The sequence below is a fragment of the Varanus komodoensis genome, unplaced genomic scaffold, assembly GCF_004798865.1.
Source record: "Varanus komodoensis strain SLA01 unplaced genomic scaffold, ASM479886v1 scaffold18_3, whole genome shotgun sequence".
NCBI lineage: Eukaryota > Metazoa > Chordata > Lepidosauria > Squamata > Varanidae > Varanus > Varanus komodoensis.
Window position 1 is genome coordinate 12,948,643 of NW_025335549.1, and position 22,845 is coordinate 12,971,487.

The 22,845-nt window shown below is 44.2% G+C and overlaps 1 protein-coding gene across 3 annotated transcripts in view; it reads left to right on the top strand.

Moving 5' to 3' along the window:
• The window catches only part of FNDC3A (fibronectin type III domain containing 3A), a 54,261-nt gene that overhangs the window by 26,547 nt on the left and 4,869 nt on the right, over positions 1-22,845 (top strand). For all 3 annotated transcript variants that reach the window (XM_044427209.1, XM_044427210.1, XM_044427212.1), the window contains 19 exons: positions 1,112-1,346; positions 2,724-3,002; positions 4,856-4,911; positions 6,718-6,872; positions 7,643-7,702; positions 10,231-10,369; positions 11,991-12,044; positions 12,468-12,589; positions 12,687-12,861; positions 13,567-13,653; positions 14,264-14,402; positions 15,120-15,188; positions 15,802-15,920; positions 16,565-16,670; positions 17,579-17,754; positions 18,544-18,657; positions 19,877-20,026; positions 21,246-21,526; positions 22,445-22,657. In XM_044427209.1, the coding sequence (XP_044283144.1) occupies positions 1,112-1,346; positions 2,724-3,002; positions 4,856-4,911; positions 6,718-6,872; positions 7,643-7,702; positions 10,231-10,369; positions 11,991-12,044; positions 12,468-12,589; positions 12,687-12,861; positions 13,567-13,653; positions 14,264-14,402; positions 15,120-15,188; positions 15,802-15,920; positions 16,565-16,670; positions 17,579-17,754; positions 18,544-18,657; positions 19,877-20,026; positions 21,246-21,526; positions 22,445-22,657 (2,729 nt within the window). The remainder of the gene's footprint in view (positions 1-1,111; positions 1,347-2,723; positions 3,003-4,855; positions 4,912-6,717; positions 6,873-7,642; positions 7,703-10,230; positions 10,370-11,990; positions 12,045-12,467; positions 12,590-12,686; positions 12,862-13,566; positions 13,654-14,263; positions 14,403-15,119; positions 15,189-15,801; positions 15,921-16,564; positions 16,671-17,578; positions 17,755-18,543; positions 18,658-19,876; positions 20,027-21,245; positions 21,527-22,444; positions 22,658-22,845) is intronic.

Below are 22,845 nucleotides of genomic sequence, written 5' to 3' on the forward strand. Positions count from 1 at the left end.
AGAACTTCCCCCCCATCTCTAATTCAATATCTTTATCTTCTCATTTCAGATTCTTTTCTATTCCGATTCTAAATCCTACCTTAGAATAAAAAAAGTCTAACAACTTTACCGCAGGATTTCCCTGTCATCACCCCCTTCGAACTGTCATTGTATCTATCACTAGCGAATGGTGAAGCACCTAGTAAAAATGAGGGAAATTTTCCAAGCATGCCAGATACTTCCAACTGTACATCTTCATAAATGGCAAAGGATAATCTTTAGAACTACCATGATATGCTATGCATATTTCAGGCATTTCTGCTAAAAAAAAAATCTGCTCCAGTTTATTGCAGAACTATCTCAGGTCAAGCGGACCTTTGCATAAGGCAGCTCAGGTCTAAACAGGCTTCAGGCAGAATAATTTCCTAAAAGAGTTCATGGAATTGCTTTGTTATTTGTAACATTACTTGACCCAGGCACAAAGTGTAATTAGATTTTGGAGATGATAGTATGGTTTCAGTTATTTACTGTTACAAATTGAAATGTTGGCAGAAAGAATGCATGTTGTACCATGTCTTCTGCAAGCAGTGAGGTTAGGTTTAAGTTTGTAATGGTTATACTGTAGCCATTCATTGCTTCAGGTTACAAACGCTTGATGCTTATCTCATGGTAAACGTGCCATCCCCCACCAAGAATTTGTGTGAGAGGCAAACTTTGCCAAAGAATACTTCTTTAGTACTTTTTTGCGATGTGTTTGTAGCTGAATTTTGATTTCTGCAAGTTGTTTTGTCTGACACACCAGCAATCAAGCCAAAGATGTGGCATGCTTGAACATCATTGCAGTAAAATCAAATACAGCATGTGCATCTTGGGTTTGCCCCTCCATTAGATCTTCAAGGCGGTCTGAATAGGTGAATTAACAAGGTTACCATTCGAGATGAGATTTGTTTCGTTTCATTAGATATTTTGAAAAAGCAGCAAACAATTTATAATTTTAAAAACACAAAACTCAGCTTCAGCTTGGGAGAATGAAGGTAAGAGGAGCCAGAATACTAAACATCAATATGTGGTAAGTCCTTCCCCCACAACCAAATTATAGTAACGAATTGGTCTCTCTCACTTCCCATTGCAGGTGGTGGAAGAAAATGGAGTTCGGAAGGTCATAGTTATGCCGCATTCTACTGAATTCCATCCATCCATCCATCCACCTCCTCCACACGTGCCCCATTATATGCACCCACACCCTGCCTTGCTTCCTCATCCTCCTCACCCAGTTTACCCTCCAGTTCCAGGGACAGGAGAAATACCACCGCAGTTCATTCATCAACACCCGCCGCCTCCCTCACCACATCTTTATCAGGAGCAAGGTAAGGCATTCGCTGGCAAGAGAAAACGCAGCCTCACAGTTGGCTCAGCTGTAGTCAGAATGCCCAAGGCGTGCCGAATGCAGCAGCGTGGTTCCTGACTAGACTGCATCAGGGGAGAATATTCTAGCCACAATGAAAACATCTTGGTTTGATCTTCGCAATCTTTAAAATCAGCCACATGTTTCCTTTTGCCTGCACTGCCCATATGTAAAGTCCAGGCAGCAAGGGCATGTCGAGAAATGTGCTTAGTCGCTTCCCTGTTGGGAGAGATGCATCATCTAATCCTGAGTCTTTCTAAAAATATTGCAAGACTTATTTAATGGATGTGGTTGAGCCAGTAGTGGGTGGTTTGAATGAATGTTCTCTCAGGTGCATTTACTGTTATTTTTAAGCATCAGGTTTTTGCTTAGTTGTGGACTAGCTGAACCCATGGCTATGTGACAGGGTAGGAATTCAGCTGAGCATTAGCAAAAGGATGCTGCTGCCAGATGAGTATGCCAAGCACCTGTTTTATGCAAGCGACTCGCAGGCCACACATAGCCATCAGTCCCCGTTCGCAGAAGTCAAAGTAGAAGCTGAAGACAATTCCGCTTCTCCTGGTGGAGGTTGCTCAGTCTGCTTGTTGAGCGTCTAGAGATTGCCCCTGCTGCTCCTTGTAGGGTCTTGTCACCCATTGTTCAGTGTTGAGTCTGCACAACGTTCTCACAACATGAATGCGAGAGTGACTATAGAGTTTGCTGTCGAAAGCGTGCTGCAGGTTGGACACACAAGGGAAGGGGGTTCTCTATTCATCTTGGCCACCGTGTGCACGAGACCACCCCACCCCAGAAATGGGATCAGTTTTTAGCTGTGACCATCTGTAATGGAGATTTCATTCTATGAGGCAGAGGCCAAAGGATTGCTGTGGTTGTTGGTTCTCGTGCTGGTAGGTAAGGCCATGCTATCCTTCCCAGGATGCTGGAGTCGTTGCTCATGGATTAGAAGCAAGTAGATCTGTGGAAGCTTAAAAGTGCAGACTTGCAGCATTATCATCTCTGTGCACAATAATATCTTAGAAAACTTAGTAATTTATTCTGTTACATTTAAAACTCTCCTTCCCACCAAGAATAGCACTCACAGGAATTTTTCTCCTGTTTCTCCTCCTCACATCCACACACACAGTTTGTATTATAGTTATACAGTTAATGTTGAAGAATTGTTGCTGGCTATAAGGGCCAGCTATTGATATTCCAGATGTCTAACCTATCCAGACCTTGAAGCACGTAAATGCAGGGACCAAAGGGAAGGTGGGGAGAGATAATTCTTTAGAAAATAAAATCAAGTTATTGCAATTTCTGTGTTCCATCTAATGGGCTCTTCTTGTTGGTGCCCCTTTAGAGTCCCGTTCCCATGGCAGAACAAATTTTGTTCAGCGAGATGAAAGGACTCTCAAAATGCAGGAGCATTTGAAGAAAAGGCTAAAAGATCGGCAAGCTAGCGGACATACAAATAGTAAAACAAACAGTCCTCCTTCTTCGCCTCATAAAGTTAACAATAGCGCCAACATTCAGAATGGATATGGAAAGGGACAACAAGGGTCAGGAGGACAGATAAAGCAGAAGCAAGTAGGAAAAACCAGGGGAAGCCCCATCCCATCAGCTGATTCAGGAATGGGAGGTACGTAAGAATTATTTTGGAAATGAGTGTGTGTTTGGTAGTTTGCATGCATTTTCCAGTGAAAATTCACAGAAATGACAGCGTCGTCTTAATGGAACAAAGAGAGAACTCTTTCTTTGTTCCTTCTGGACTTGAAGAGAAGATGCAGACAGCCTTTCAAATAACATTGTTCCACGCATTTTGGTAGTAGGGAATATGTTGGCTCTGTTTTTTACCCTCCAAGATATTTGGAGGATTATGTGGGGGGCAGATTTCTTACAAATGCAAGTGACTTATTTGCAAGAGAGATCGCCTAACATTTGGGGTGTTTTCATAGTTTAATCTACACGCACACACCCCTGCCCCTTTCCCCAGCATAAATTCTGAGCTTGAGAAAATACCGGTTGCAAAGGAAGTTGATGTCTTCAAAACCAGATCCAGTGAAGATTACAGTAATGCGTGTACAGAAGATTAAGTACTTAGAAACTATATATGATCTCATTTCCACAACATCTTGTCCAATATACCCCGTTCCAGAAATATGTAACATCAGTGGGTACCTATCCAAGAGTGTAGGTGAGTCTGTCTGTTAAGTTTAGAAGGCTTGCACTCATTCCTCTGGTTATTCTGTTCTGTATCTGTCCTCTCTCCTCTGATTGTTCTTTGCTGTTGTCAGTTAGAAAGGAGCTTTTCTAATACAGACAGTATATCTCAGGGTGTATGTTTAATGAGGAGCCTAATTGCTGGCAGTTGGTGGTTCAGAAGTAAAAGAGAAGATTAAGATTGCTGGATTAGCTGTTGCCTGAAATGCAGCTTTTGCATATGCCCACTTAAAGGTTTGACCTGTAGAACTCACCATGTGAAAAGACAGACATGTCTCATGGATTTTAATGGGTTTGACAGAGGGTCCTTTGGAAACATTACTGTTTGGAGTACTGTTGAAAAGCCAGCTTCAAGCGTGATATGCAGTTGAGTTTTCCTACCCCTTCCTGCTGCAGTCCTTCATATGCCTGCTGAAAATCTGCGCAAGAAGATTGGCGGGCACTAAAAATATGCAATGTGGTGCAGAAAGAAAAGGAATTGGTGAACCTCCCTCTTAAGAGCAAAGGACAATTCTGGTTGTTTTAAGGGCTCATTGGACCTATCAGAATATATACGTGCACCTGTTATTTGAGAGATAGCATACATATGTATTTCTAGATAGGGCCACAGATCAGTTAAAAGCAAACTTTTATCTATACTCTCATACAGGAGTAATTGAGTTCACCAATACAAAATACTGTTTTCTATCTTGTCTGCACCACCAGCCCTATTTACTTCCACTGAACTATTTCAGAAGGTGGATTCCTTTACTGCTAAATTAAACTATTACTGCATGAAAGCATGGGAGCAAATGTGCCATAACAGCTACTTTGTAGGCCCTTTGTCAAGATTGCGTGTGTAGTTTAATATCTTGATGGGTCAACATTGTTGAAGAAGACTATCCTACTGAAGTCATTAGAACTATCAACTAGAGCTTCTGGAGCAGGCTTTTCCTCCTGCAGGATCACTTCAAGGCCTGCCTTCCTAGCTCCAGAGGCAGGGCATCTCCAAGCAACCTGGTTTCCTTCACTCATGGAAAATAGAAATTCACCAGTGAGTAAAGAATTTCCAAAGGAAAAGCAAGATATGCATAAATATTGGGTGGTGTATGGCAAGCTAAAAGAAAGTGCTACTTGCATACTTAGCAGATCCAGTGGACAAACAAAGGCAGTGAACTTTGTACAGTGTGTACTATTGTTCTTCTAATAAAATTCTCTGTTTGGGTTCCAGTTAGATAAGAGTGGCCTTGTTTCATTTTTCCCTTCATCTAACATGAGATTTTTTTTTGTCAGAATCTGACACAGAATCTAGAAAGTCTGAAGACCTCTTGAGCTTCAGTAAGCCTACAGTAAGTAATTGTGTCTTTTAGATGTAATACAATATTTCCATGTTTTCAAAAACAAACATTATTGTTTACAAAACCGACTGAAATTGAAAGTGTTTGCGATATTTGGAGATGTGGCATTGTCCTTGGATGAGGAAATGGAGGTTTCATAGTTCTGAAGTAGCTACAGAAAATGATGCAAATTATGAATTTCTCATGCAAACCTTGGTGAATTGATGAAAAACTCATATGGGTCACCTTGGATATTAAAATGACACATCAAGAAAAAAGTTAGCCATAAGTATTCTGGCACCAGGTTTTCCTCTCTGAATGTAAGATACCCAGTTCAAAGTGTTTGAAGTTGGGCAGTATTCAAGACTAGAAATGTTTTGAAATCCTTGGTATGAGCATTATGAGTTTTGACACAAAGCCTGCTTAACTTGCATTCTTGTGAGCTTTGAAACCTACTTTGTATTAGGGGGAAGGGGAGACGAATAATAGTTATATAACCAGGACAACTGTCAAACAGAAATAGGGGGCCCGGAGTTTTATTTGCCTACTTGGAGTCTTATTTCAGTCCATGGCATTTAACTGACACACTTCTTTTAAATTTGGATGATACCAAGAGCCAGAAATATCCATGTTGGGCTTTCTCAGAACCAGCCATTCTATCAGTATAGCAACTATAGCAAAGAAGATGGTCCATTTTTTACTCTGTCTATTTGATTGGGAAGCGTAAGAAAGAATTTTCTTGGTGGCTGCTTCTAAACTGTGCATCTTTCTTCCTCAGGAGACTCGTCTGGCTGCTTCTCATTCATTCTTTGCCCACTTAGTTAAGACTTTTTCTTAACGACAGGCATATGATCTTCCTGTCAAATTCCTAATGGCTGATCTGCTACTTTTTAAATTGCCTTTTATGTGCTGTTGGTGCTTGTTCTGTTAACATTTTTAATTGGAAATTGCTGTGACATTGTTTTGATGTGTATATGATATATAGAGTAGGATTTGAGTTTTCCTAAAATAATTATAATTTTAGAAAACATGCCCAAATCCTGTTAGCTGAGGAAATCCTAGATTCCATAGGAACTTCCTGTCTGTAGATGGACTGGATTTGCATTGTCAAGGAAAAAGAAGTACCCATGGCTTCTCAGTGCCAGCTGGAGACAAGACAAATATTTGCATGTTTTTCAAGCAAGATGGGGCACTAGTTATTTCAAGGCAATTCTCACCAGTTTTGCATGTTCAGGGAAGGGAAAGAAACCACCATGGCTTCCTTTCCCTACCGCACAAGTTCCCCGTCACATGTTGCTTCATCTCCATAATTGGACACAGGTTGCCATGTCATCTAAATCCCAGCAAGATATGTAGTAGAAGTGGCTTCCAAACCGTCCCACAACCCTTGGCTTGGTCTAGTGTCCCACCCATATTTGGGCAGGAAGAAGAAGCTTGCTTTCTTAGAATAGACACCATTGACAAAACAGGTGTGTAGTTTTCATGGTACCAGGTGGATGCCCTTTGTACACTTTGCAGACTGATGACAGTTTCAGCATTCAGAAGAGGGTTTGATGCCTCAGCCACATGGCAATTTTCAAAATGCAGGGTATTAGCAGTTTAATGGACTCTAGGACAATATTGCATCATGTGTATGACTGTGGAATAGAGCTGCTGATGGATGAGTCCCACAAATGATTTAAAGAACTATAAATATCGGGATAAAAATGAAATCAGACCTAGCACTTAAACTTGGGGTAGTGAATTAGAGAATAGGCACATTCTTCTAACATGTCCCACGTAGCCTGAAAATCGACCCTGTTCCTTTTGTTTTCAAAGATCTCTGAAATACAGGCAAGATCAGCAGTCCTGTCCTGGAGTTCTCCAGTTGCATTGCAAAATGAAGAAACTCATAATCCCACTCCAACAACATTCACTTTTGATGTGGCAATCTCAAACAGCGGTAAAAATGGAAAATTTAAATCTGTTTATGTGTAAGTACTGTTTCTTCATGTAACTACACAACTTGTCACAGCTGAGACCTTTATGGTTGACATGGCAACTAGGATTATTCTCCAGCTCTGTTTTCATCATCATTATTTTTAGAGTGAATTGATGGGTTTTTTCTGGCGTTGATCTGTGAAGATTGAATGCTGTGGCCAATGCTAAGAATTGACGTGTGGGAGAATAGAATTTTAAGATGCACTGTTCTTACAGACTGGTGCACTGTCCAGCATCTTTCTTCTCACCTCAGAAGTACTAATCTGCCACTGTGGGCTAATGTTTAGAACAAAGTTGCAAGAAAAATATAGTTGTACTTGCAAAGTGCAGGGAATCCAGGTAGGGGGGAAACCCTGTTGGATTTCCTCAGCCGGGCTCCCTGGACTCAGGCCTGCGTTCTCTCTGCCCCAAGTCCACGTCATGCTGGGCTTTTGCACAGGGATCCAGCAGGAAGCAAGTTCATGAGGCCATCTTTCACAGAAGCTGCCCAGGTACTCACTGTACAAGCCAAGTTCTGCTTCTGTACAAAGGATTTGTTGGTTTTGTGTAGTTAGTGCAAAGAAAGATTCCTTTGGTATATTTAAGTGTTCACAGTCTTAATATTGGCTTGGCTTGCTTCCTGGCCAAAGCCAGGCGTGGGAAAGAAGTCCCGCAGGTACAAGAGAATCGGTTTCCAGCTAGGTAATTGCATCCTTACTTGACTTGGGGCTTTATTGTTGCAGATACTTAGTTGTGGTGTCCTAACAAATTGTTCTCTCTGCAGTGGTGAAGACACAACTTTTATCCTTCCTGATCTCAGACCAGCAACTGATTACCACGTCAGGTGGGCATGTAGAACAAATGCAGCTAGAGAGTGCATTTTCTGCAGAAATGGCTAAATTGCTTTCCAGATATCAATTTAGTTTCAAATGATCTAACTAAATGTGCAACCTTTTGCTTTTAGGCATGAAAAAGACCTGTAGCTACCAGCTTGCTCCAGCCAACCAGGTCTTTTTTTCTGTCTAAACATGGGCAGGATTGTACCTTAAGTTTGTTTACTGTTCATTGCTTCAGTCGTGGTGATCATACCGACCAAAGATAATGCAGATATGTGCTCAAAACGTCTATCATAATTTCATTGAGGGGATAAATATTTGCAAGACAGTTCAGGCATTTAAAAGATGAAAAATGAGGCATGGACATCAGGTACTAGATCAGTGGTGGCAAACCTATGAAAGCCCTCTCTGTCAGCATGTAAGCCAAGTCACCCCAGCATCTCCCAGAAGCCGAGCATCGGATAACAGTGCACATAGGGGCCAGGCGCATGTTCAAAAAAGGTGAAGTAGTGCCAGGCGAGGACGTCACAAGCCACGACTTCCTAGCTGCAATTCGTACGTGCTTTCATATGGCCAGTCAGTGTGCTGCCAAGGGTATATATATATATATTTTCTTGGACAGGCTGCCAGTTGTTTTTTCTGAACTAAAACCTCAGTTTTCAGGTTTTATGGCACTGTTGGCATTTTGCGTTAAATAAGTGGGTTTTGGGTTGCAGATTGGGTACTCGGCCTCTAAAAGGTTCACAATCAATGAGTTAGGGTTAGAAGAACGAGGTACCCAGCTGGGCAGAAAAAGCTACTCAAAGAAGGGTTTTCCAAAATTTCATTATTTTCAGTGGAATTTTAGTCCTATATAAGGGTTAGGGGTGTGCACCAGGGTAGGTTTAGGGTTAGAAGAACGAGGTGCCCCGGCATGATTTTGAAGGTTGGAATGTGATTAGAATGGGCAGAAATGTTGAGCTGTGCAGAAAAAGGTTCTCAAGGAAGGCTTTTTCAAAACCACCCTCTTTTCAGTGGAACTTTACCCCTCTGTTAGGGTTACAGGGTGCACCAGGGTAGGGTTAGGGTTAGAAAAACAAGGTACCCAGGCATGAATTTGATGGTGGGAATGTGTTTAGAATGGGCAGAAAGGATGAGCTGGGCAGCAAAAGGTTCTCAAGGAAGGCTTTTTCAAAACCACCCTCTTTTCAGTGGAATTTTAGCCCAATGTTAGGGTTAGGGTGTGCACCAGGGTAGGGTTAGGGTTAGAAAAACGAGGTGTCCTGGCATGACTTAGATGGTTGGAATGTGTTTAGGATGGGCAGAAATGATGAGCAGTGCAGAAAAAGCTACTCCAGGAAGGCATTTTAAAAATCTCATTATTTCAATGGAACTTTAGCCCTATTTTATCATTAGGGTGTGTCCCAGAGTAGGGTTAGGGTTAGAAGAATGAGGTGTCCTGGCATGATTTTGATGGTTGGAATGTGCTTAGAATGGGCAGAAATGTTGAGCTGTGCAGAAAAAGCTACTCAAGGAAGGACTTTTCCAAATCGCCCTCACTTCAGTGGAACTTTAGCCCTATTTTAGGGTTAGGGGTGTCCACCAGGGTAGGGTTAGGGTTGGAGAAACGAGGTGTCCTGGCATGGTTTTGATGGCTGGAATGTGTTTAGAATGGGCAGAGATGATGAGCTGTGCAGAAAAAGCTACTCAAGGAAGGCTTTTTCAAAATTGAATCATTTTCAATTGAACTTTTGCCCTATATTAGGGTTAGGGGTGTCCACCAGGGTAGGGTTAGGGTTGGAGAAACGAGGTGTCGTGGCATGATTTTGATGGTGGGAATGTGTTTAGAATGGGCAGACAGGATGAGCTGTGCCAAAAAAGCTACTCAGGGAAGGGTTTTTCAAAATCGCATCATTTTCAATGGAAGTTTAGCCCTGTGTTAGAGTTAGGGGAGTGGTGTTGGACCCCTGGCACACATGCTGCAGCTGGCGCACAGAGCCCTCTCTGTTGGCCTGTGCGTATCAGAATGATGCTCAAGTTTGGTCGCTGGATTATCCTCGGCTATGACGTCTTCGCTCTGAGGGTGCAATAAGGGCCAGAGTGTGTGTCGTCAGTCTGCCAATTAGCATTTGTAAGTGTGGCAAGTGGTGGAAAAGGTGGAAATGGGCAACGTTTGGTTAGAAACTAAAACTAAGGGCATTTCTTCTTGCACTGTTTGTGCAAAATCCTCATTCTCTCTCTTTTACATTGCAAGTCTGATGGCACATAGGCGACAGATTGCCCAGATTAGGGGCAGATAGTTTATCTTTGAAGCTATCCACAGGGTACCTACTGAATTCTGTGACTAAGCACTAGAACAGGTGGGTCAGGGAAGAGTCCTCTTTCAGAGGAAAGAGCGAATTGGTCTGTTTGATAGAAGGAGGGTTACGCATGCCAAATGTAGTCCCATAAGTAAGTCTGTGTGGCGTAGCATTGTGGCAACCACATTTCAAACATCATTTCTCAATTTCCCTATATACTTGAAATTTTTCTGTAACTTTTTTTTCTCCTCGTACAGAGTCTCAGCTTCCAGTAGTTCCACAAAGGAAGTTGTTTCAGAGCTGGCTAGTTTTACTACCGAGAGCTGTGAACCAGACCCTCCAGCTGCACCGAAAGTGGTCAACAAAACCAAAAATAGCCTGAATTTACAGTGGAAGGTAACTTAAAAGCCAAAGTGGATTTTAGCATACATGTTTGATTAAACTGGTTTAAAAGAAAAAGGATTTTTTTTCTTGCACCGTAAGTAATGTACTTTGAGCAAATCCAATAATGTCCTCTATTTTCAAGCTGAAGTAATTGCTTAGAACCAGACTGGAGCTAAGCTGTGGCACTTGAGAAACAACAGGGGGAAGTATCCACATGCTCAGGAAAGCCCTGACATCTACAGAACTACAAAATATTTTTTCAACTCCAAAAAATAGCACCACCCAAAGATTCCCCCCACAGCCTAACGAGGACTAAGCAAGCTCAGATGCCTCCAGAAGGTACAGAATCTGGAGTGTCATTTGGAGAAGAAAGCCATGCTGAGGAATTAATTAGGCTGCTTGAATCCCTTACAACTTACTCTGTCCTTGAGCACATAGCTTTCTGGCTGTTAGTCCAGAAAATTCTTCTTAGGGGAAGAGAATACACTTCGGTTTGTAGGTCCTTCTGACATGGGAAAAAAGGAAAACATTTATCTTTATCCATGCAGTTCCATGTTAGTGCCATGGGACAAGTTATTGCTCCCTGTAAGGCATTGACCTCTGTGACGGCTGGTAGGTGCCCTGCAAGGACTGGAGCTGCCCTCTATCCACTAGAAATCAAATCAGATTTTAATTAGTTGCTTAGAGGCACATGCATGCACTGGCCTTCCTAGGTGGCTGACAGTACGGGGACGTTTTGTGTAGGTTTGGGAACCCAGTAGCTCTCCAGATGTTGTTGGACTCCAGGTCCTATCAGCCTTAGCCAGCCTGGCCATTAATGTGAGGTAGAAGGAGTTGTAGCTCAACAGTATCTAGAGGGCCAAGAATAAAGCCCGTCCCATGTGCTTTACCAAGTCTCTCTTTGTTTTTCTTCTGTTTTAGCTGTTTTAAACTTCCACTGTATTTCTGATGTTATATATTGTATTGTATTTTAGTCTCTGTTTTATGGACTGTTGCAAACTGCCCAGAGCGCTTTAGCTATGGGGCAGTATAGAAATGACATAAATAATGATAATTACATGGGGCACAGGTAGACTAGTTCACCCTGATTCCTAGCGAAAAATGAAAATGGAAAACTAGTATGCTTCTCTGTGGTGACACATGCATTTTTAAAATAAAATTTATGGTGCTAAATAAAACTGGTTATCTACAGAACTAGCCTGCTATCACATCCTCCTCCTTGGAGGCTTCTTTTTGCAGAACAAGGAAAGCGTGGGTGGGGCGGTGCCTCTGCTGATTTGGAAATGGTTCCATGATAGCCACTACTGGGAAATGCGTTGCACATTTGGCTGAAGGCTCACTAATTACAGGAAAGGTTGGATGGCTGTTGAAAGTTGAGTTACGAAGTTTGTCTCTGAATGAGTCCAGGAGTTTCTAGCCTAGAGCAAGTCAAACAGAACATTGGGAGGGATGTTAGCCAGTGAATATTTCATCTTCCCTTCAGATTTGGCTTGGGGAGCTGCAGTTCAAGGTGTGTGGAATGTGTAAGTCTTTCGTATATGTTCCGTATCAAGCATTGAAATGGTTCGAATAGCGAGCTAGAGGTTTTCCTTTTGAAGTAGCTAGGCAAAATAACACCTTTTCTTCTTTTCAGTCTACTAATGACAATGGCTCCAAAGTAACCAACTACCTTTTAGAATGGGATGAGGTAAGCTCCTTACTTTATGAGGAAATTGTATTTAAATCACCTTGCTGAAGTGGAATTATGTGTCATTAAAGTCATATTTATCATTTCAATTGCTCAAGCTGAGATATTGCAGTTTTTCTTTAAGATTTATAATACTGTTCAGTGTAATGCTGAGAGAGGAGCTTTTCATTAGCAAATGAAAACTAATATGCTCTAGTTTTTCCTTTCTTTTGGGAAATGGATAGGTTTCTCCAGCATATTCAACTTGGACTGCCAAACAATAGAAACAATTTCATTGCATCTTGGGCTGCTGGAGTGTTGTTAACTGAACTTAACATTGACTGCTCCATATGGAAGTACAACCCAGGCATACGTAGGTTGGCCATCCGAGTGAGAACTGTGTCCTAGCAGACTCTCTGACTTCATTTTTCTTTATTTGTAAAGGGGAAGAATGACACATTCAAGGAATGCTACTATGGGCATTTAAAGCAGCACAAAGTCACCAAGCTGACCCCCTCTACAAAATACACATTCAGGTTGGCAGCCAAAAATGACATTGGAATGAGGTAAAAATGCTGTGTGTTTGTAATTTTATGCAAACTACGTGTGCAGAGCATCTTTAAGACCGCACGTTCTTGCTAATTTTCTTTTCCCTTCTCCCAGTGGGTTCAGTGAGACATTGGTATGTTACACAATAGGAATTGTCCCACCACCACCGCTTCCCCCTCGGCTAACTGAAGCAGGGGTAACATGGTTATCCCTGAAATGGAGTCCTCCAAGTGGAATATCTGCAGATGACTCTCTGACCTACATTTTAGAAATGGAAGAGGAAGGTTCTGTAAGTTTGATGCATGTATACATTCTGGAAGACTGAGCTGCTAATGAGAAGAATATCTTGACAGGAGAGACTGCCCTGTGGGTTAGATGGAAACTTTGCCTGGTGACTTGGTAGTGGACTTGGTAGTATGTTCCCTGAATTTTCCAGGGAATCGTCTCAGGACCAAGTGATTGCCACTCAGATGTCAAACATGTAGAAGTGGGGGCAGAGCCAGTAGGCGCAAAACAACCATTATTGAAACACACCTAAAGACCATCATAAACCCTGTGCAGCCTTTTGCCAGGTCTGACTGTCGGTCCACTGTGCCCTGTATTGTCAGGACTTGCTTCCAGAAGTTGTCCTGTGTTCTACGCAGGGAAGAGTCTTTCCCATTCCCTTCTGCTGGTTCTGTTTTAACTGGAAATGCCAGATGCCAAATCCGGAACCTCTTCTGCACATAAAGCATTCTCTGGTCCCTGGTATACAGTTACAAAATATGATAACAATATGGTATATAGTTCATATATACATGGAGTTTCATGTACTTTAAACATTGGGGGCAGTTCCATGGGGTTAGCCAAGTGGAGGTCTGTTACGGTTGCATGCAGTTGGCCAGGATGAGGGCTCCTAGCTTCAAATAAGCATAGTTGTCATGTTTTAGACGTATCTATGTTGTTGTACCACATTGCTTAAGAAAAATGTCTTTTTCCCCTCTTCCTTGTACAGGATTATGGTTTTCAAGCAGGGTACAATGGAGATGAACTTTCTTGCACTTTAAAAGACCTTAGGAGGAATACTTCTTATAAATTTAGGGTATGTGCCAAGTTCAGACAAAATTGTGTTACCGCAGAACTTAAATCCCACCATAGAAAATCTGCATCTGTTGGGTACAGAGTAACTCCTGTAAAATAGCCTAAACAAGGGACTACTGAGCTTCTACTGAGTAGAAGTGCAAACACAGAAACCTCCAAACTGCTCTATCGTGTATATTCTTCAACTTGGGTGGAAGTCTTTCTGTTTCTTAGAAAGCACTGGGAAGACTCCCGGGCCTTCTCACCTATTAGTGTCCCACAAGATCCTCATCTCATTCCGTTCCATGCTGCCTTACATTCTGCCCATGTAACTGGTTTCACTATGGACAACCCTCCTTCCCCGGGCAGTTTCACAGCCACTGCCTTGGGAAATCTCCTCCTCACAGAGGCAGTGTGCCTCGGAGTGCTAGTTGTTGGGGAGCCGCAACAGGGTGGGGGAGGGTGTTGTGTTCGCGTCCATGTGGGCGTCTTGAGAGCATCTGGCTGACAGCCTGTAGGACTCAGGATCCTAGTGAGGTGACCCACTGGTCTAACCGAGCAGAGCTCTTACGCTCATCCAGATTTGAAGGTGGGTTGTAAGCTGATGGACGCTCTGTTTTGTGACATGGCAGGTATTTGCTCATAATACTGAAGGAAAAAGTGGTCCTAGTGAGGTAGCAGAATACAGCACAAGCCCTGACAAACCTGGACCTCCAAGTAAACCAACTGTAAAGGGAAAGATTCATTCACATACTGTGAAAGTTACCTGGGGTAAGCAAAATTCCATTTTATATTGTCACTCTCTTTTTTGCTTCCTTTGCTGTTTGCTACCTAAAAGAAAAAAGGCATTGGCTGCAGTTCAGAGCTCTGCACGTGCTGTTTCCATTTCAGCAGAAGTCATGAATGAGAGGTGCATTAGTCTGGACTGATGGGCTCTGCAATTGCTTGGCTTGCTGTCTATTTAGCGCACGTATATACATGTGAGGCAGATGGAACGTTGCTTTTTCCCTCCTCCCCACATGAGTGCAAACTTGGTTCTGAATTTAACTACAGCTTCTCTGATCTGCAGGCATTATTCCAGCAGTCAGTGCAGAGATTCATTTCTGAAAACTGTAGTTACATAGAAACAGAGCGAGTTGGAAGGAGCCATCTAGTCTGACCCCCGGCTCCAACCAGCTTCGCTCACGACATGCTCACCATGCACATGTCCAGCCTATCCTTGAACACCCGTACCAATGGGGCCTCAACGACCTCTCGTGGAAGCCCATTCCACACCCTCGGGGTCCTGACTGTCAGGAAGTGCTTCCTGGCATCCAAACTGAACCTAGTTACTTGGTTTAGGTTATAGGAAAAAAAGTGGAGGGATCTTGTTCAGCTCTTACCCGTCCTCTAAAGCATGAACTTTGATTTTTACCATGTTTAAAGAAATCACTCAAATAATGCAGCAGCTGTTATACCCTGACCCTAGCTCTCTTTTTGTCCTTTCAGATCCACCAAAGGATAATGGAGGGTCAGACATCTCTATGTATATCCTAGAAATTTCAGAAGGCTCAGCCGGTAAGCATTATGGTGGATCAGATTGTCTTTGGTTAATGCATCCCATTTCTTTCACTGGGTTCTACCCCCTTTCCCAGGTTACTATCCCTGGGCAGACCACCTTTCTTGGTGTCTTCCAAGGTGGCCAACCTTTCCCATTAAAAAAAAAAAAAAAAAAGCCACATTTTCTTAGCAGCAGCTGGGATTGCTGCAAAATCCATTTCTGTTGGTACTCAGAACCTCGGTTTCAGAGAGATTGTTTGATGGATCGAGGCTCAGACTCTGCCTGTTGCCTTATACTGTCTTCTCAGCGGGTTATTTGTCCTTTGCCACCCTTGCCATAGCAGACGTTTTGCGGTGGCGTTCAGGACATTTTCTTAAATTGCCCGATAGACCCCTCCCTACTTAAAGCCTACTATAACATGACTAAATCTGGATCAAACCCCATATGGATGGTCCGTATAGAGCCTCTTCCCAGCTCCAGTCGTTCGAACAGGAGGGGAAAAGGGGAAGTAATAGAGGACTGCAGCCAAAACAGCAGTGTTCAAATCTTTACAATGTTCCAACAGTTAAGTTGTTCAATCATTGCAACATAACTGACTGCACTGTTCTTGATGTTGTATTTTCCCCCTAGGCAATAAATGGGAGATAGCCTATAGTGGTTCCCTGAGAGAACATGTGTGCACTCATCTCAAGCCTGGGGCTTCCTACAGACTGAGGGTTTACTGTATTGGTCGAGGAGGCCAAAGTCAGGTGAGCAGTGAAGTCCTGGAAAAATAGGCCTGTGCAAATAGGACAATTCCCTGGCAAGCACAAAAAGCAAACTTGCAGAATACAGGAGGCGTTATGCTGTGCATCTCAGTTTACAGTTTTGCTTCTTAAAACCATGTTCCTGGCCATGACTGTGGACTTCAAAAGCAAGTGAGCAACAAGCACCTTCTTAATTTTAGTGCTTGGTGAAACTAAAGCCAATGCACACCTCCTTCCCAGGCAGACGCCCATCCAGCCCTGTGCAACTCCAGCAAGGGAGCCATGTCATGTGCCTTCAAACCATGCCTTGGGTCCACATGGTGCAAATCTCCAGAGCTGGGGATTAAGCAGGATTTGTCCCAGTGGGTGGGTTTCAGGGCCTTCCTATTTTATTGCCCTTCCCCTTGTAGAAGCAGAATAAGCCATGTAGAAATCTATGCAAATTCGATAAATATGAATTATTTTATGCAAGTTGCAGATCACAGCATTGTTCTTGGTACAAAACATAAATTTGTCTTGGTGGAGGACACTACCAAGTTACAGCCTTCCTTAAAAAGAACATGATACTGAAAGGACTTGTGAAACTGCCGCTGCACCTTTCCACACCTGTGTGCTAAAGCATCTGTGCGCATGTGTGTTCTTTCTAGGCATCTGATGCACTCACTGTTCAAACAGCCGCTGTTCCTCCTGGCCCATGCCACTCTCCGTGTCTGGTGGGCAAAGCCAAACCTAAGGAAATTGCTCTTCAGTGGGGTAGGAGCCAACTTCTTGAAGAAACGGGGGGTGGGGGGCAGCAGGGAATCTAGATTTTGTATACCATGCATGTTGGAAAAATGAACCTTGGAAAATACTGCCTTGCTTCCCATCCCATGGGCAAAACATGGCTTAAAATGGTTTTTCCTAATGCCAGTGATTGTGTCCTCAAAGGGCTTACTGTATAATCTGGGCTGGTCAGGCTGCTGGGATCTTCTTTGGGTTTTTAGCATAACCTTGAGAAATAGGGGAAAGGGGAATGGGAGCCACAGCATTGTAGCCAATTGTCTGCTGTACCCCCTATAAATGCAAGCCCCCATCTGAGTTGCTGTAAATGGAAGAATCTAGCACACAGCACAGAGTGGCTAGCAGAGTGGAACAAAGGATTTTGTGAGTGAGAAATGCTGAAGCTAAAAGATGAGTGATTAGTAGAAGGCCAGCCAGAAACTTTTGTGACTCAGAAACCTAGTCGGTGACTCGAAATCACCCAGGGATCTACTAGTAGATCCCATTCTTCCCTCTGCCTGCTCCATATCTAAACAAATCATGTGCATTGGGCAGAAATGGAGGCCAAATAAAATAAGCATGGTGCAGACAGCACATTAGTTTGAAAAACCTCAGAACTGAGCACATCATACCTAACAAAGCCCTGTCCGAAGTTGGTGCTGTTCCTAGTTCAAGAGGTGCTGTAACATGGGCTAGGCTAACTTTGGAGTGGGGCTGGTGTCCCTGGAGCTCTCCCAGGAGCTAATTGGGCTTCATTCCCAGGCCTTAGGAGACCTCTCTTCCAGCAGCAGCACCAAAGGGTGGTGACGGTATCTCTTAAGATAACAAGGCAGCGAGCAGCTAGCTGTAGTTGAGGTCTCACTTACCTGACTTAGACGGATCTGTTTCTTAATGTTTTACAGAACCCCCTTCCGTGGACGGTGGCTCAGAGGTGGCAGAGTACATTGCAGAAATGGCAACCTCTGACCAAGACGATCGCAGGCAGATATACCGTGGCCAGTTGCCAGAGTGCACAGTGAATGGTCTCCTGCCTGGGAGAACATACTGCTTCTGGATTCGGGCAGCCAACAAAGCTGGGGTACCAGAACGAGTTCCTCTTTAAGAATAAGAGATTGCTTAATAGAGTTTAGCTTCTGGTGCACTTGCAACAGGATATTGCAGGAGGCGTATGTTTTTTGTATGGTGCAAATCCAGAGGCACAAATCAAGAACTCAGACTCGTTTGTGCAAGTTAATCGTGTGTCTTACCTGTGGTTTGAATCTTTCTGGAAAGGAGAGCCTTGGGAGATGTTCCCATCTTTTGCTTTGAAGGCATGGCATTTGGCTTCATTTTGTGTATATTACAGCTGTGCGTTGGCCATAGTGATTTAGCTCATGCTTTCCTTTGGCACTGAACATGCCATTTTCCAAATTCCACAAAAAGGCTTGCCAGCCAATTATGGATTGCACCTTTGGAATTAATATTTTAAGCTCTGTGTTTGCTTCTGATTCCGAGCACTTCTTCCAGCTAGGTTGACTTGCTCCACTAATAAAATGTGACCGATGGAGTTGCATTGGAAAATGTGTTCACCCCATAAGCTTTCATCATCCAAACTTAGTTGGAGCAGCATGGGATTAATCCGTAGAAAAGTAGCCATCGTGCTAGTTTATTTAGATGAATGGGGCCCAGACCACATTCTGAATTCTAAACCCAGGGAAGTCAGGCGTTGGCTCCAGAGTTGGAAGGAAGATAACTTTTTAAAGTGCTGACCCCAAAGCAGAAGGGGCAGAGAAAGCACATTCCCAATTCTTCATGTTTTCATTTCTGCCAGCTTATAAATGACTTTAGAATGCCTGTAGCCTTTCCTGATCATGAGTTTCCTTAACAGCTTGGCCCTTACTCAGAAAAAGCAGAGATTTCCACAGCTCCAGGACCCCCGGATCCATGCTGCACCCCCTTGCTAACTTGTAGGACAGCTACTTGCGTAGTAGCCTCATGGGAGGTACGTTTTCTTGAAGTATAATTCTTTATCTCTTCAGCTGTCACTGTAATAAATGAGAATTGCATGGAGAAATTCTGGGTGGATTCACAGAAATAATGACTGACTTCCTATGCACTGTTAACGCACAAAATAAGGATGCAAGTGCTTAATGCAAGTTAGGCTTGTCCCCTGAACACAGGATTTTGTGAATTCTGGAAGAGTCACAGGAAACCCTTGGCGTAGTTGGCCTATCAGGCCAGTGCAGGGGCTTGGGGGCTCTGTCGGGTGCCACGGGCCGCCCTCCCCTTCCGTTGCTCTGTTCACTGCTGGGTCTGCAGGCTGCAGCCGCAGGCCTGGCTCTGGTGGGGTCTGTCCTCATAGCCAGCCGTTGTGCAGACTGGAGAAATGTCCCAGGAGATTCCTGGCCCACCTATCTTCCAGAGCCACCTTCCAGCCTCTGGCCAAGCAGGGCAGACAGTTGCTGCGTGGCTGTTCTTGAGCAGCAGCATTCCAGGAGTTGCCTGGGCTTTTGGGGGTGGGTGGCTCTGCGAAGAGCCGTGGTGGCCCCTTTCCCCTGTTGCTGTGCCTGCCCAGAGGTTGGGTAGCGGTGGCGGTGAGAGCCAGGATTCAGGGATCCACAGGGATGCGTCCTCCCAGCCCTGCAGCCGGTCAGCTGTTGCCTTGCCAGCCCCAGCCCTCCTCACAAGCCATCTAAACTAATTCATTCAGGTATGTTTTATGCTATTGCTCTCACCTGCTTGTAAGCCACCTGCTGGCTTCATACGCTCCCCTGAAAATGTCCATTCTCACCCTGGGCCCGTCCACTACCCAAATGTTCCTGGCGCCCCATATTAGTGGATTGTTGGGAGGACAGACACAAATAACACTGAAATGTGTGACTGTACTTTAGCCTCACATACTTGGGCATTACTGGCATAGGGTGCTTCGACGGAGGATTAGGAAGCATTGGCGGATTTCGATGCACAACGCTGACAGAGACTTAGTCAAGAAGATTCTGAGTAATTGTCAGTAAAGGTGCTTGTAGTAAGCATTGATTCAGTAGGTGAACGCTTACACAACCAGCAGGCGTCGGTTTATTTCTCTTTATTTCACTTCCGTGTCACATTGAAGCATATTCTGCAGCGCCAATTTTAAGTCACCTGCATATGATCGATCTAAATGCTAAGTGTTCATTCCTTAATTCGGCTTGTTTGTCGCATTGTTTTTTATTTCCCCCAAGAGTCCAGCCTGTAATGGAGCTGAAGTGAGTGAATACAGACTGGAGTGGGGCCAGGTGGAAGGATCGATGCATATAATATACTCCGGCCCTCTTCTGAGCTATGAAGTGAAAGGGCTTACGCCTGCCACCACATATTACTGCAGAGTTCAGGTATGCAGACATGGATTTTGGATGCATCTGCCTGCTCGAGTGTTTGTGGAAGGGGGTTCGCATTTCTCTAAAGAGGTCGTGAAGGCAGCATTAGTTCAGTTCCAAAGCTGTGTTTTGTGAGCAACAAGTCTGAACGCTTGAAGGCTCCTGTGAGTACAAAACACTGTGACTTATTCGTCTGTCTGTATTTACGTGTCTGGGTCAGCGAGTGGTGGCTTTTGAGCATCAGGCACAGTTCGTCCAAATGCTGGATGTGCCCAGATCGCTTATCCTCAAGAGATGCTGCCTCTTGTCTTTTTGGGTGATTGGAAACTATCTGAAAAACAGTGGAAATGTGTTAGAATATTACGAAACATGTTTAATGGAAGACTGAGAAGATATACTAATCAAACATCCTAGAGCTAGAATAATTCTCCTCCCCCACCTCTCAGTCTTACCCCACAACAACAACCCTGTGAGGTAGGTTGGGCTGAGAGTCTGTGACTGGCCCAAAGTCACCCAGTTGGTGCCATGGCTGAGCGGGGACGAGAACCCGGATCGCCTGGGTCCCAGTCCCGCGCTCTTACCCACCACACTGGCTCTAAGTTGAGTTTAAGGTTTGCTGCTGCTCAAGCATGTAACACTGAACTGTGGCATAAGCGTCTGTGTGGAATGGGTCATTGTTTTCACTTAAAGCTGCAATGTGGTCATTGTATTGCTGAATATGTAAGATCAGTTGTCAGAAGGTTTAGGAAAGCAATTTGAATTTAAACTCTAGTTGCTCCAGGGAGGATTTGGAGGCAACTTTCCATTATTACCTGTATGTTTGATTTATTTTCTTGTGTCTGTTTTAATAAATGCTTGTAAATAATCTAACAATTTTTACCTTGAGGATTGTTTCCCATTCCAGTGAGTAATTAACATTGTATCTCTCTGTTTTTGGTTTGGTTTGGTTTGGTGTTTGTTTTTGCTTCTTTGCATCAGTGAACATTCTGGGCTTGCTTTATTCCAGTGAAGGAGGCAACATGGAGATACATGACTCCAACACAGGAGCCGTTCTCTTCCTGGGGTGGGTGGGGAACGTTCTTACCCTGTCAGGCACTTCCGGCTTCATTTCATGCATCTGCAGTATGCAGTTCCAGCTTCAGTTCAGAACACAATGATGTGTCAGCTGCAGCACTTTGGGAAACTGTGACTTATCTGTTCCTTCTCAATATTTTTCTCTCCATTTGCCTTTCAGGCTGTGAATATAGCTGGTGCTGGATTGTTCGGGGAAATCGGCATGGTGACGACCCCAGCTTCTGTGCCGGCTGCAGTCGCAGTATTGCACTTGCTTGAAGAAGATGAGATGGAAGCCCCTCTTCCTCTCTCAACGTGCCTTGCTCTTCACTGGGAGGAGCCCTGTTGCCATGGGGCAGAGGTCATTGGCTACAACATAGAATATGGGGAAAAACAGCTCTTAACTGTTGGCAGAGTTACAAGCCATGTTCTGGAGAACCTGCAACCTGACACTTTATACAGGTAATCCCCCCACCCGCCCATATCACCACCAGAAGACTCTGGGTCACATGATTCTTATTCTTATTTGTTTCATTTCTCTACTGTCCATAGCCAAGGTTCTCTGGGTGGTTTGTCTCATGTCCCTGAGCGCCTCCGTGGGAAAGCAAAATAAAAGGCATGCGTGATATGTGAACATGCCCCCGCTTTGTTTTTCCAAAGAGGTGGGGCAGGGTCTCCTCCTCAGGCTGGGTGTCCACTTGCACCAGCTTGGACCGTGGGCACGTGCAGGGGAGGCATGACTGAACGCGCCCCCAAGGACATGTAAAATGCACTGCCCCAAGAAGAAGCAGGGGCACGAAAGTTTAGACGTGCATAGTAAAGATGGGCTCGAGAGCACTGCTGCCAGTCAGCCTTAGTGGTGCTGGGCGAGATGGAGCAGTGGGCAGCTTCCCAATGGAGATGGGTGCCAGTTCCCATCAACCCCAGCAGCTGGGGATGGTGGAAGCTGTAATCCAGATTCATCTGCAGGGCCGCAGATCCCCCGCCCTGCTGTGGGGGCAGAAGAGGCAAATTAATAGCCCTCAGAAGTATTGTCTGTTAAGTTCAGGCAGACGTGCTGTTTTGCAAGGTGCCCACGAAGAGAAGATGGTGCAGTGAGGTAAAGGCCCAGCAAAAATGCCACCTGGTTTGAAAGCAAAAAACAAGCCAGCACCAAGGTGCAGGTCCTCGAAGTAGGAACCCTTCTGAACCCTGTCAGGCACAGGCCCTATATGCACGAAGTAGTTTTTAGCCGGGAACTCTTGAATTTATCATTTGCATTGTGAGGATTTAAAAGAAAATAAAGTCCATCCTGTTAAATCCACACATCCAAAGACACTTTGTGAAAAACAAAAGCCTTTTATCCTAATGGCAACTTTCTCTCCCATCCCTCCCTCTCAGAATCCGAATCCAGGCCTTCAACAGTCTTGGAACTGGTCCCTTCAGCCCTTCCATTAAAACGAAAACAAAGCCTTTGCCTCCTGATCCTCCACACCTGGAATGTGTAGTCTTCAGTTACCAGAGCCTTAAGCTGAAATGGGGTGAAGGCCCTACCAGGGTTTTAGTCCCCAACCCTACACAGTTCAACCTACAGATGGAAGACAAGTTTGGCAGGTGAGATGATCTGCAGATATTTTGCTTCCTTTATATCCTCTATCATTTTCTTCTGTCAAGAACTGTTTAGGATTTGACTGGAATTGTTTGGGATTTAACTCCTTAACTGGAATAAGAAAGGACAGTTTGAATAGTAGGCTTAGTGCATAAGGCGGGTGTGTGTGTGCGTGCGTGCGTGCATGCGCCTT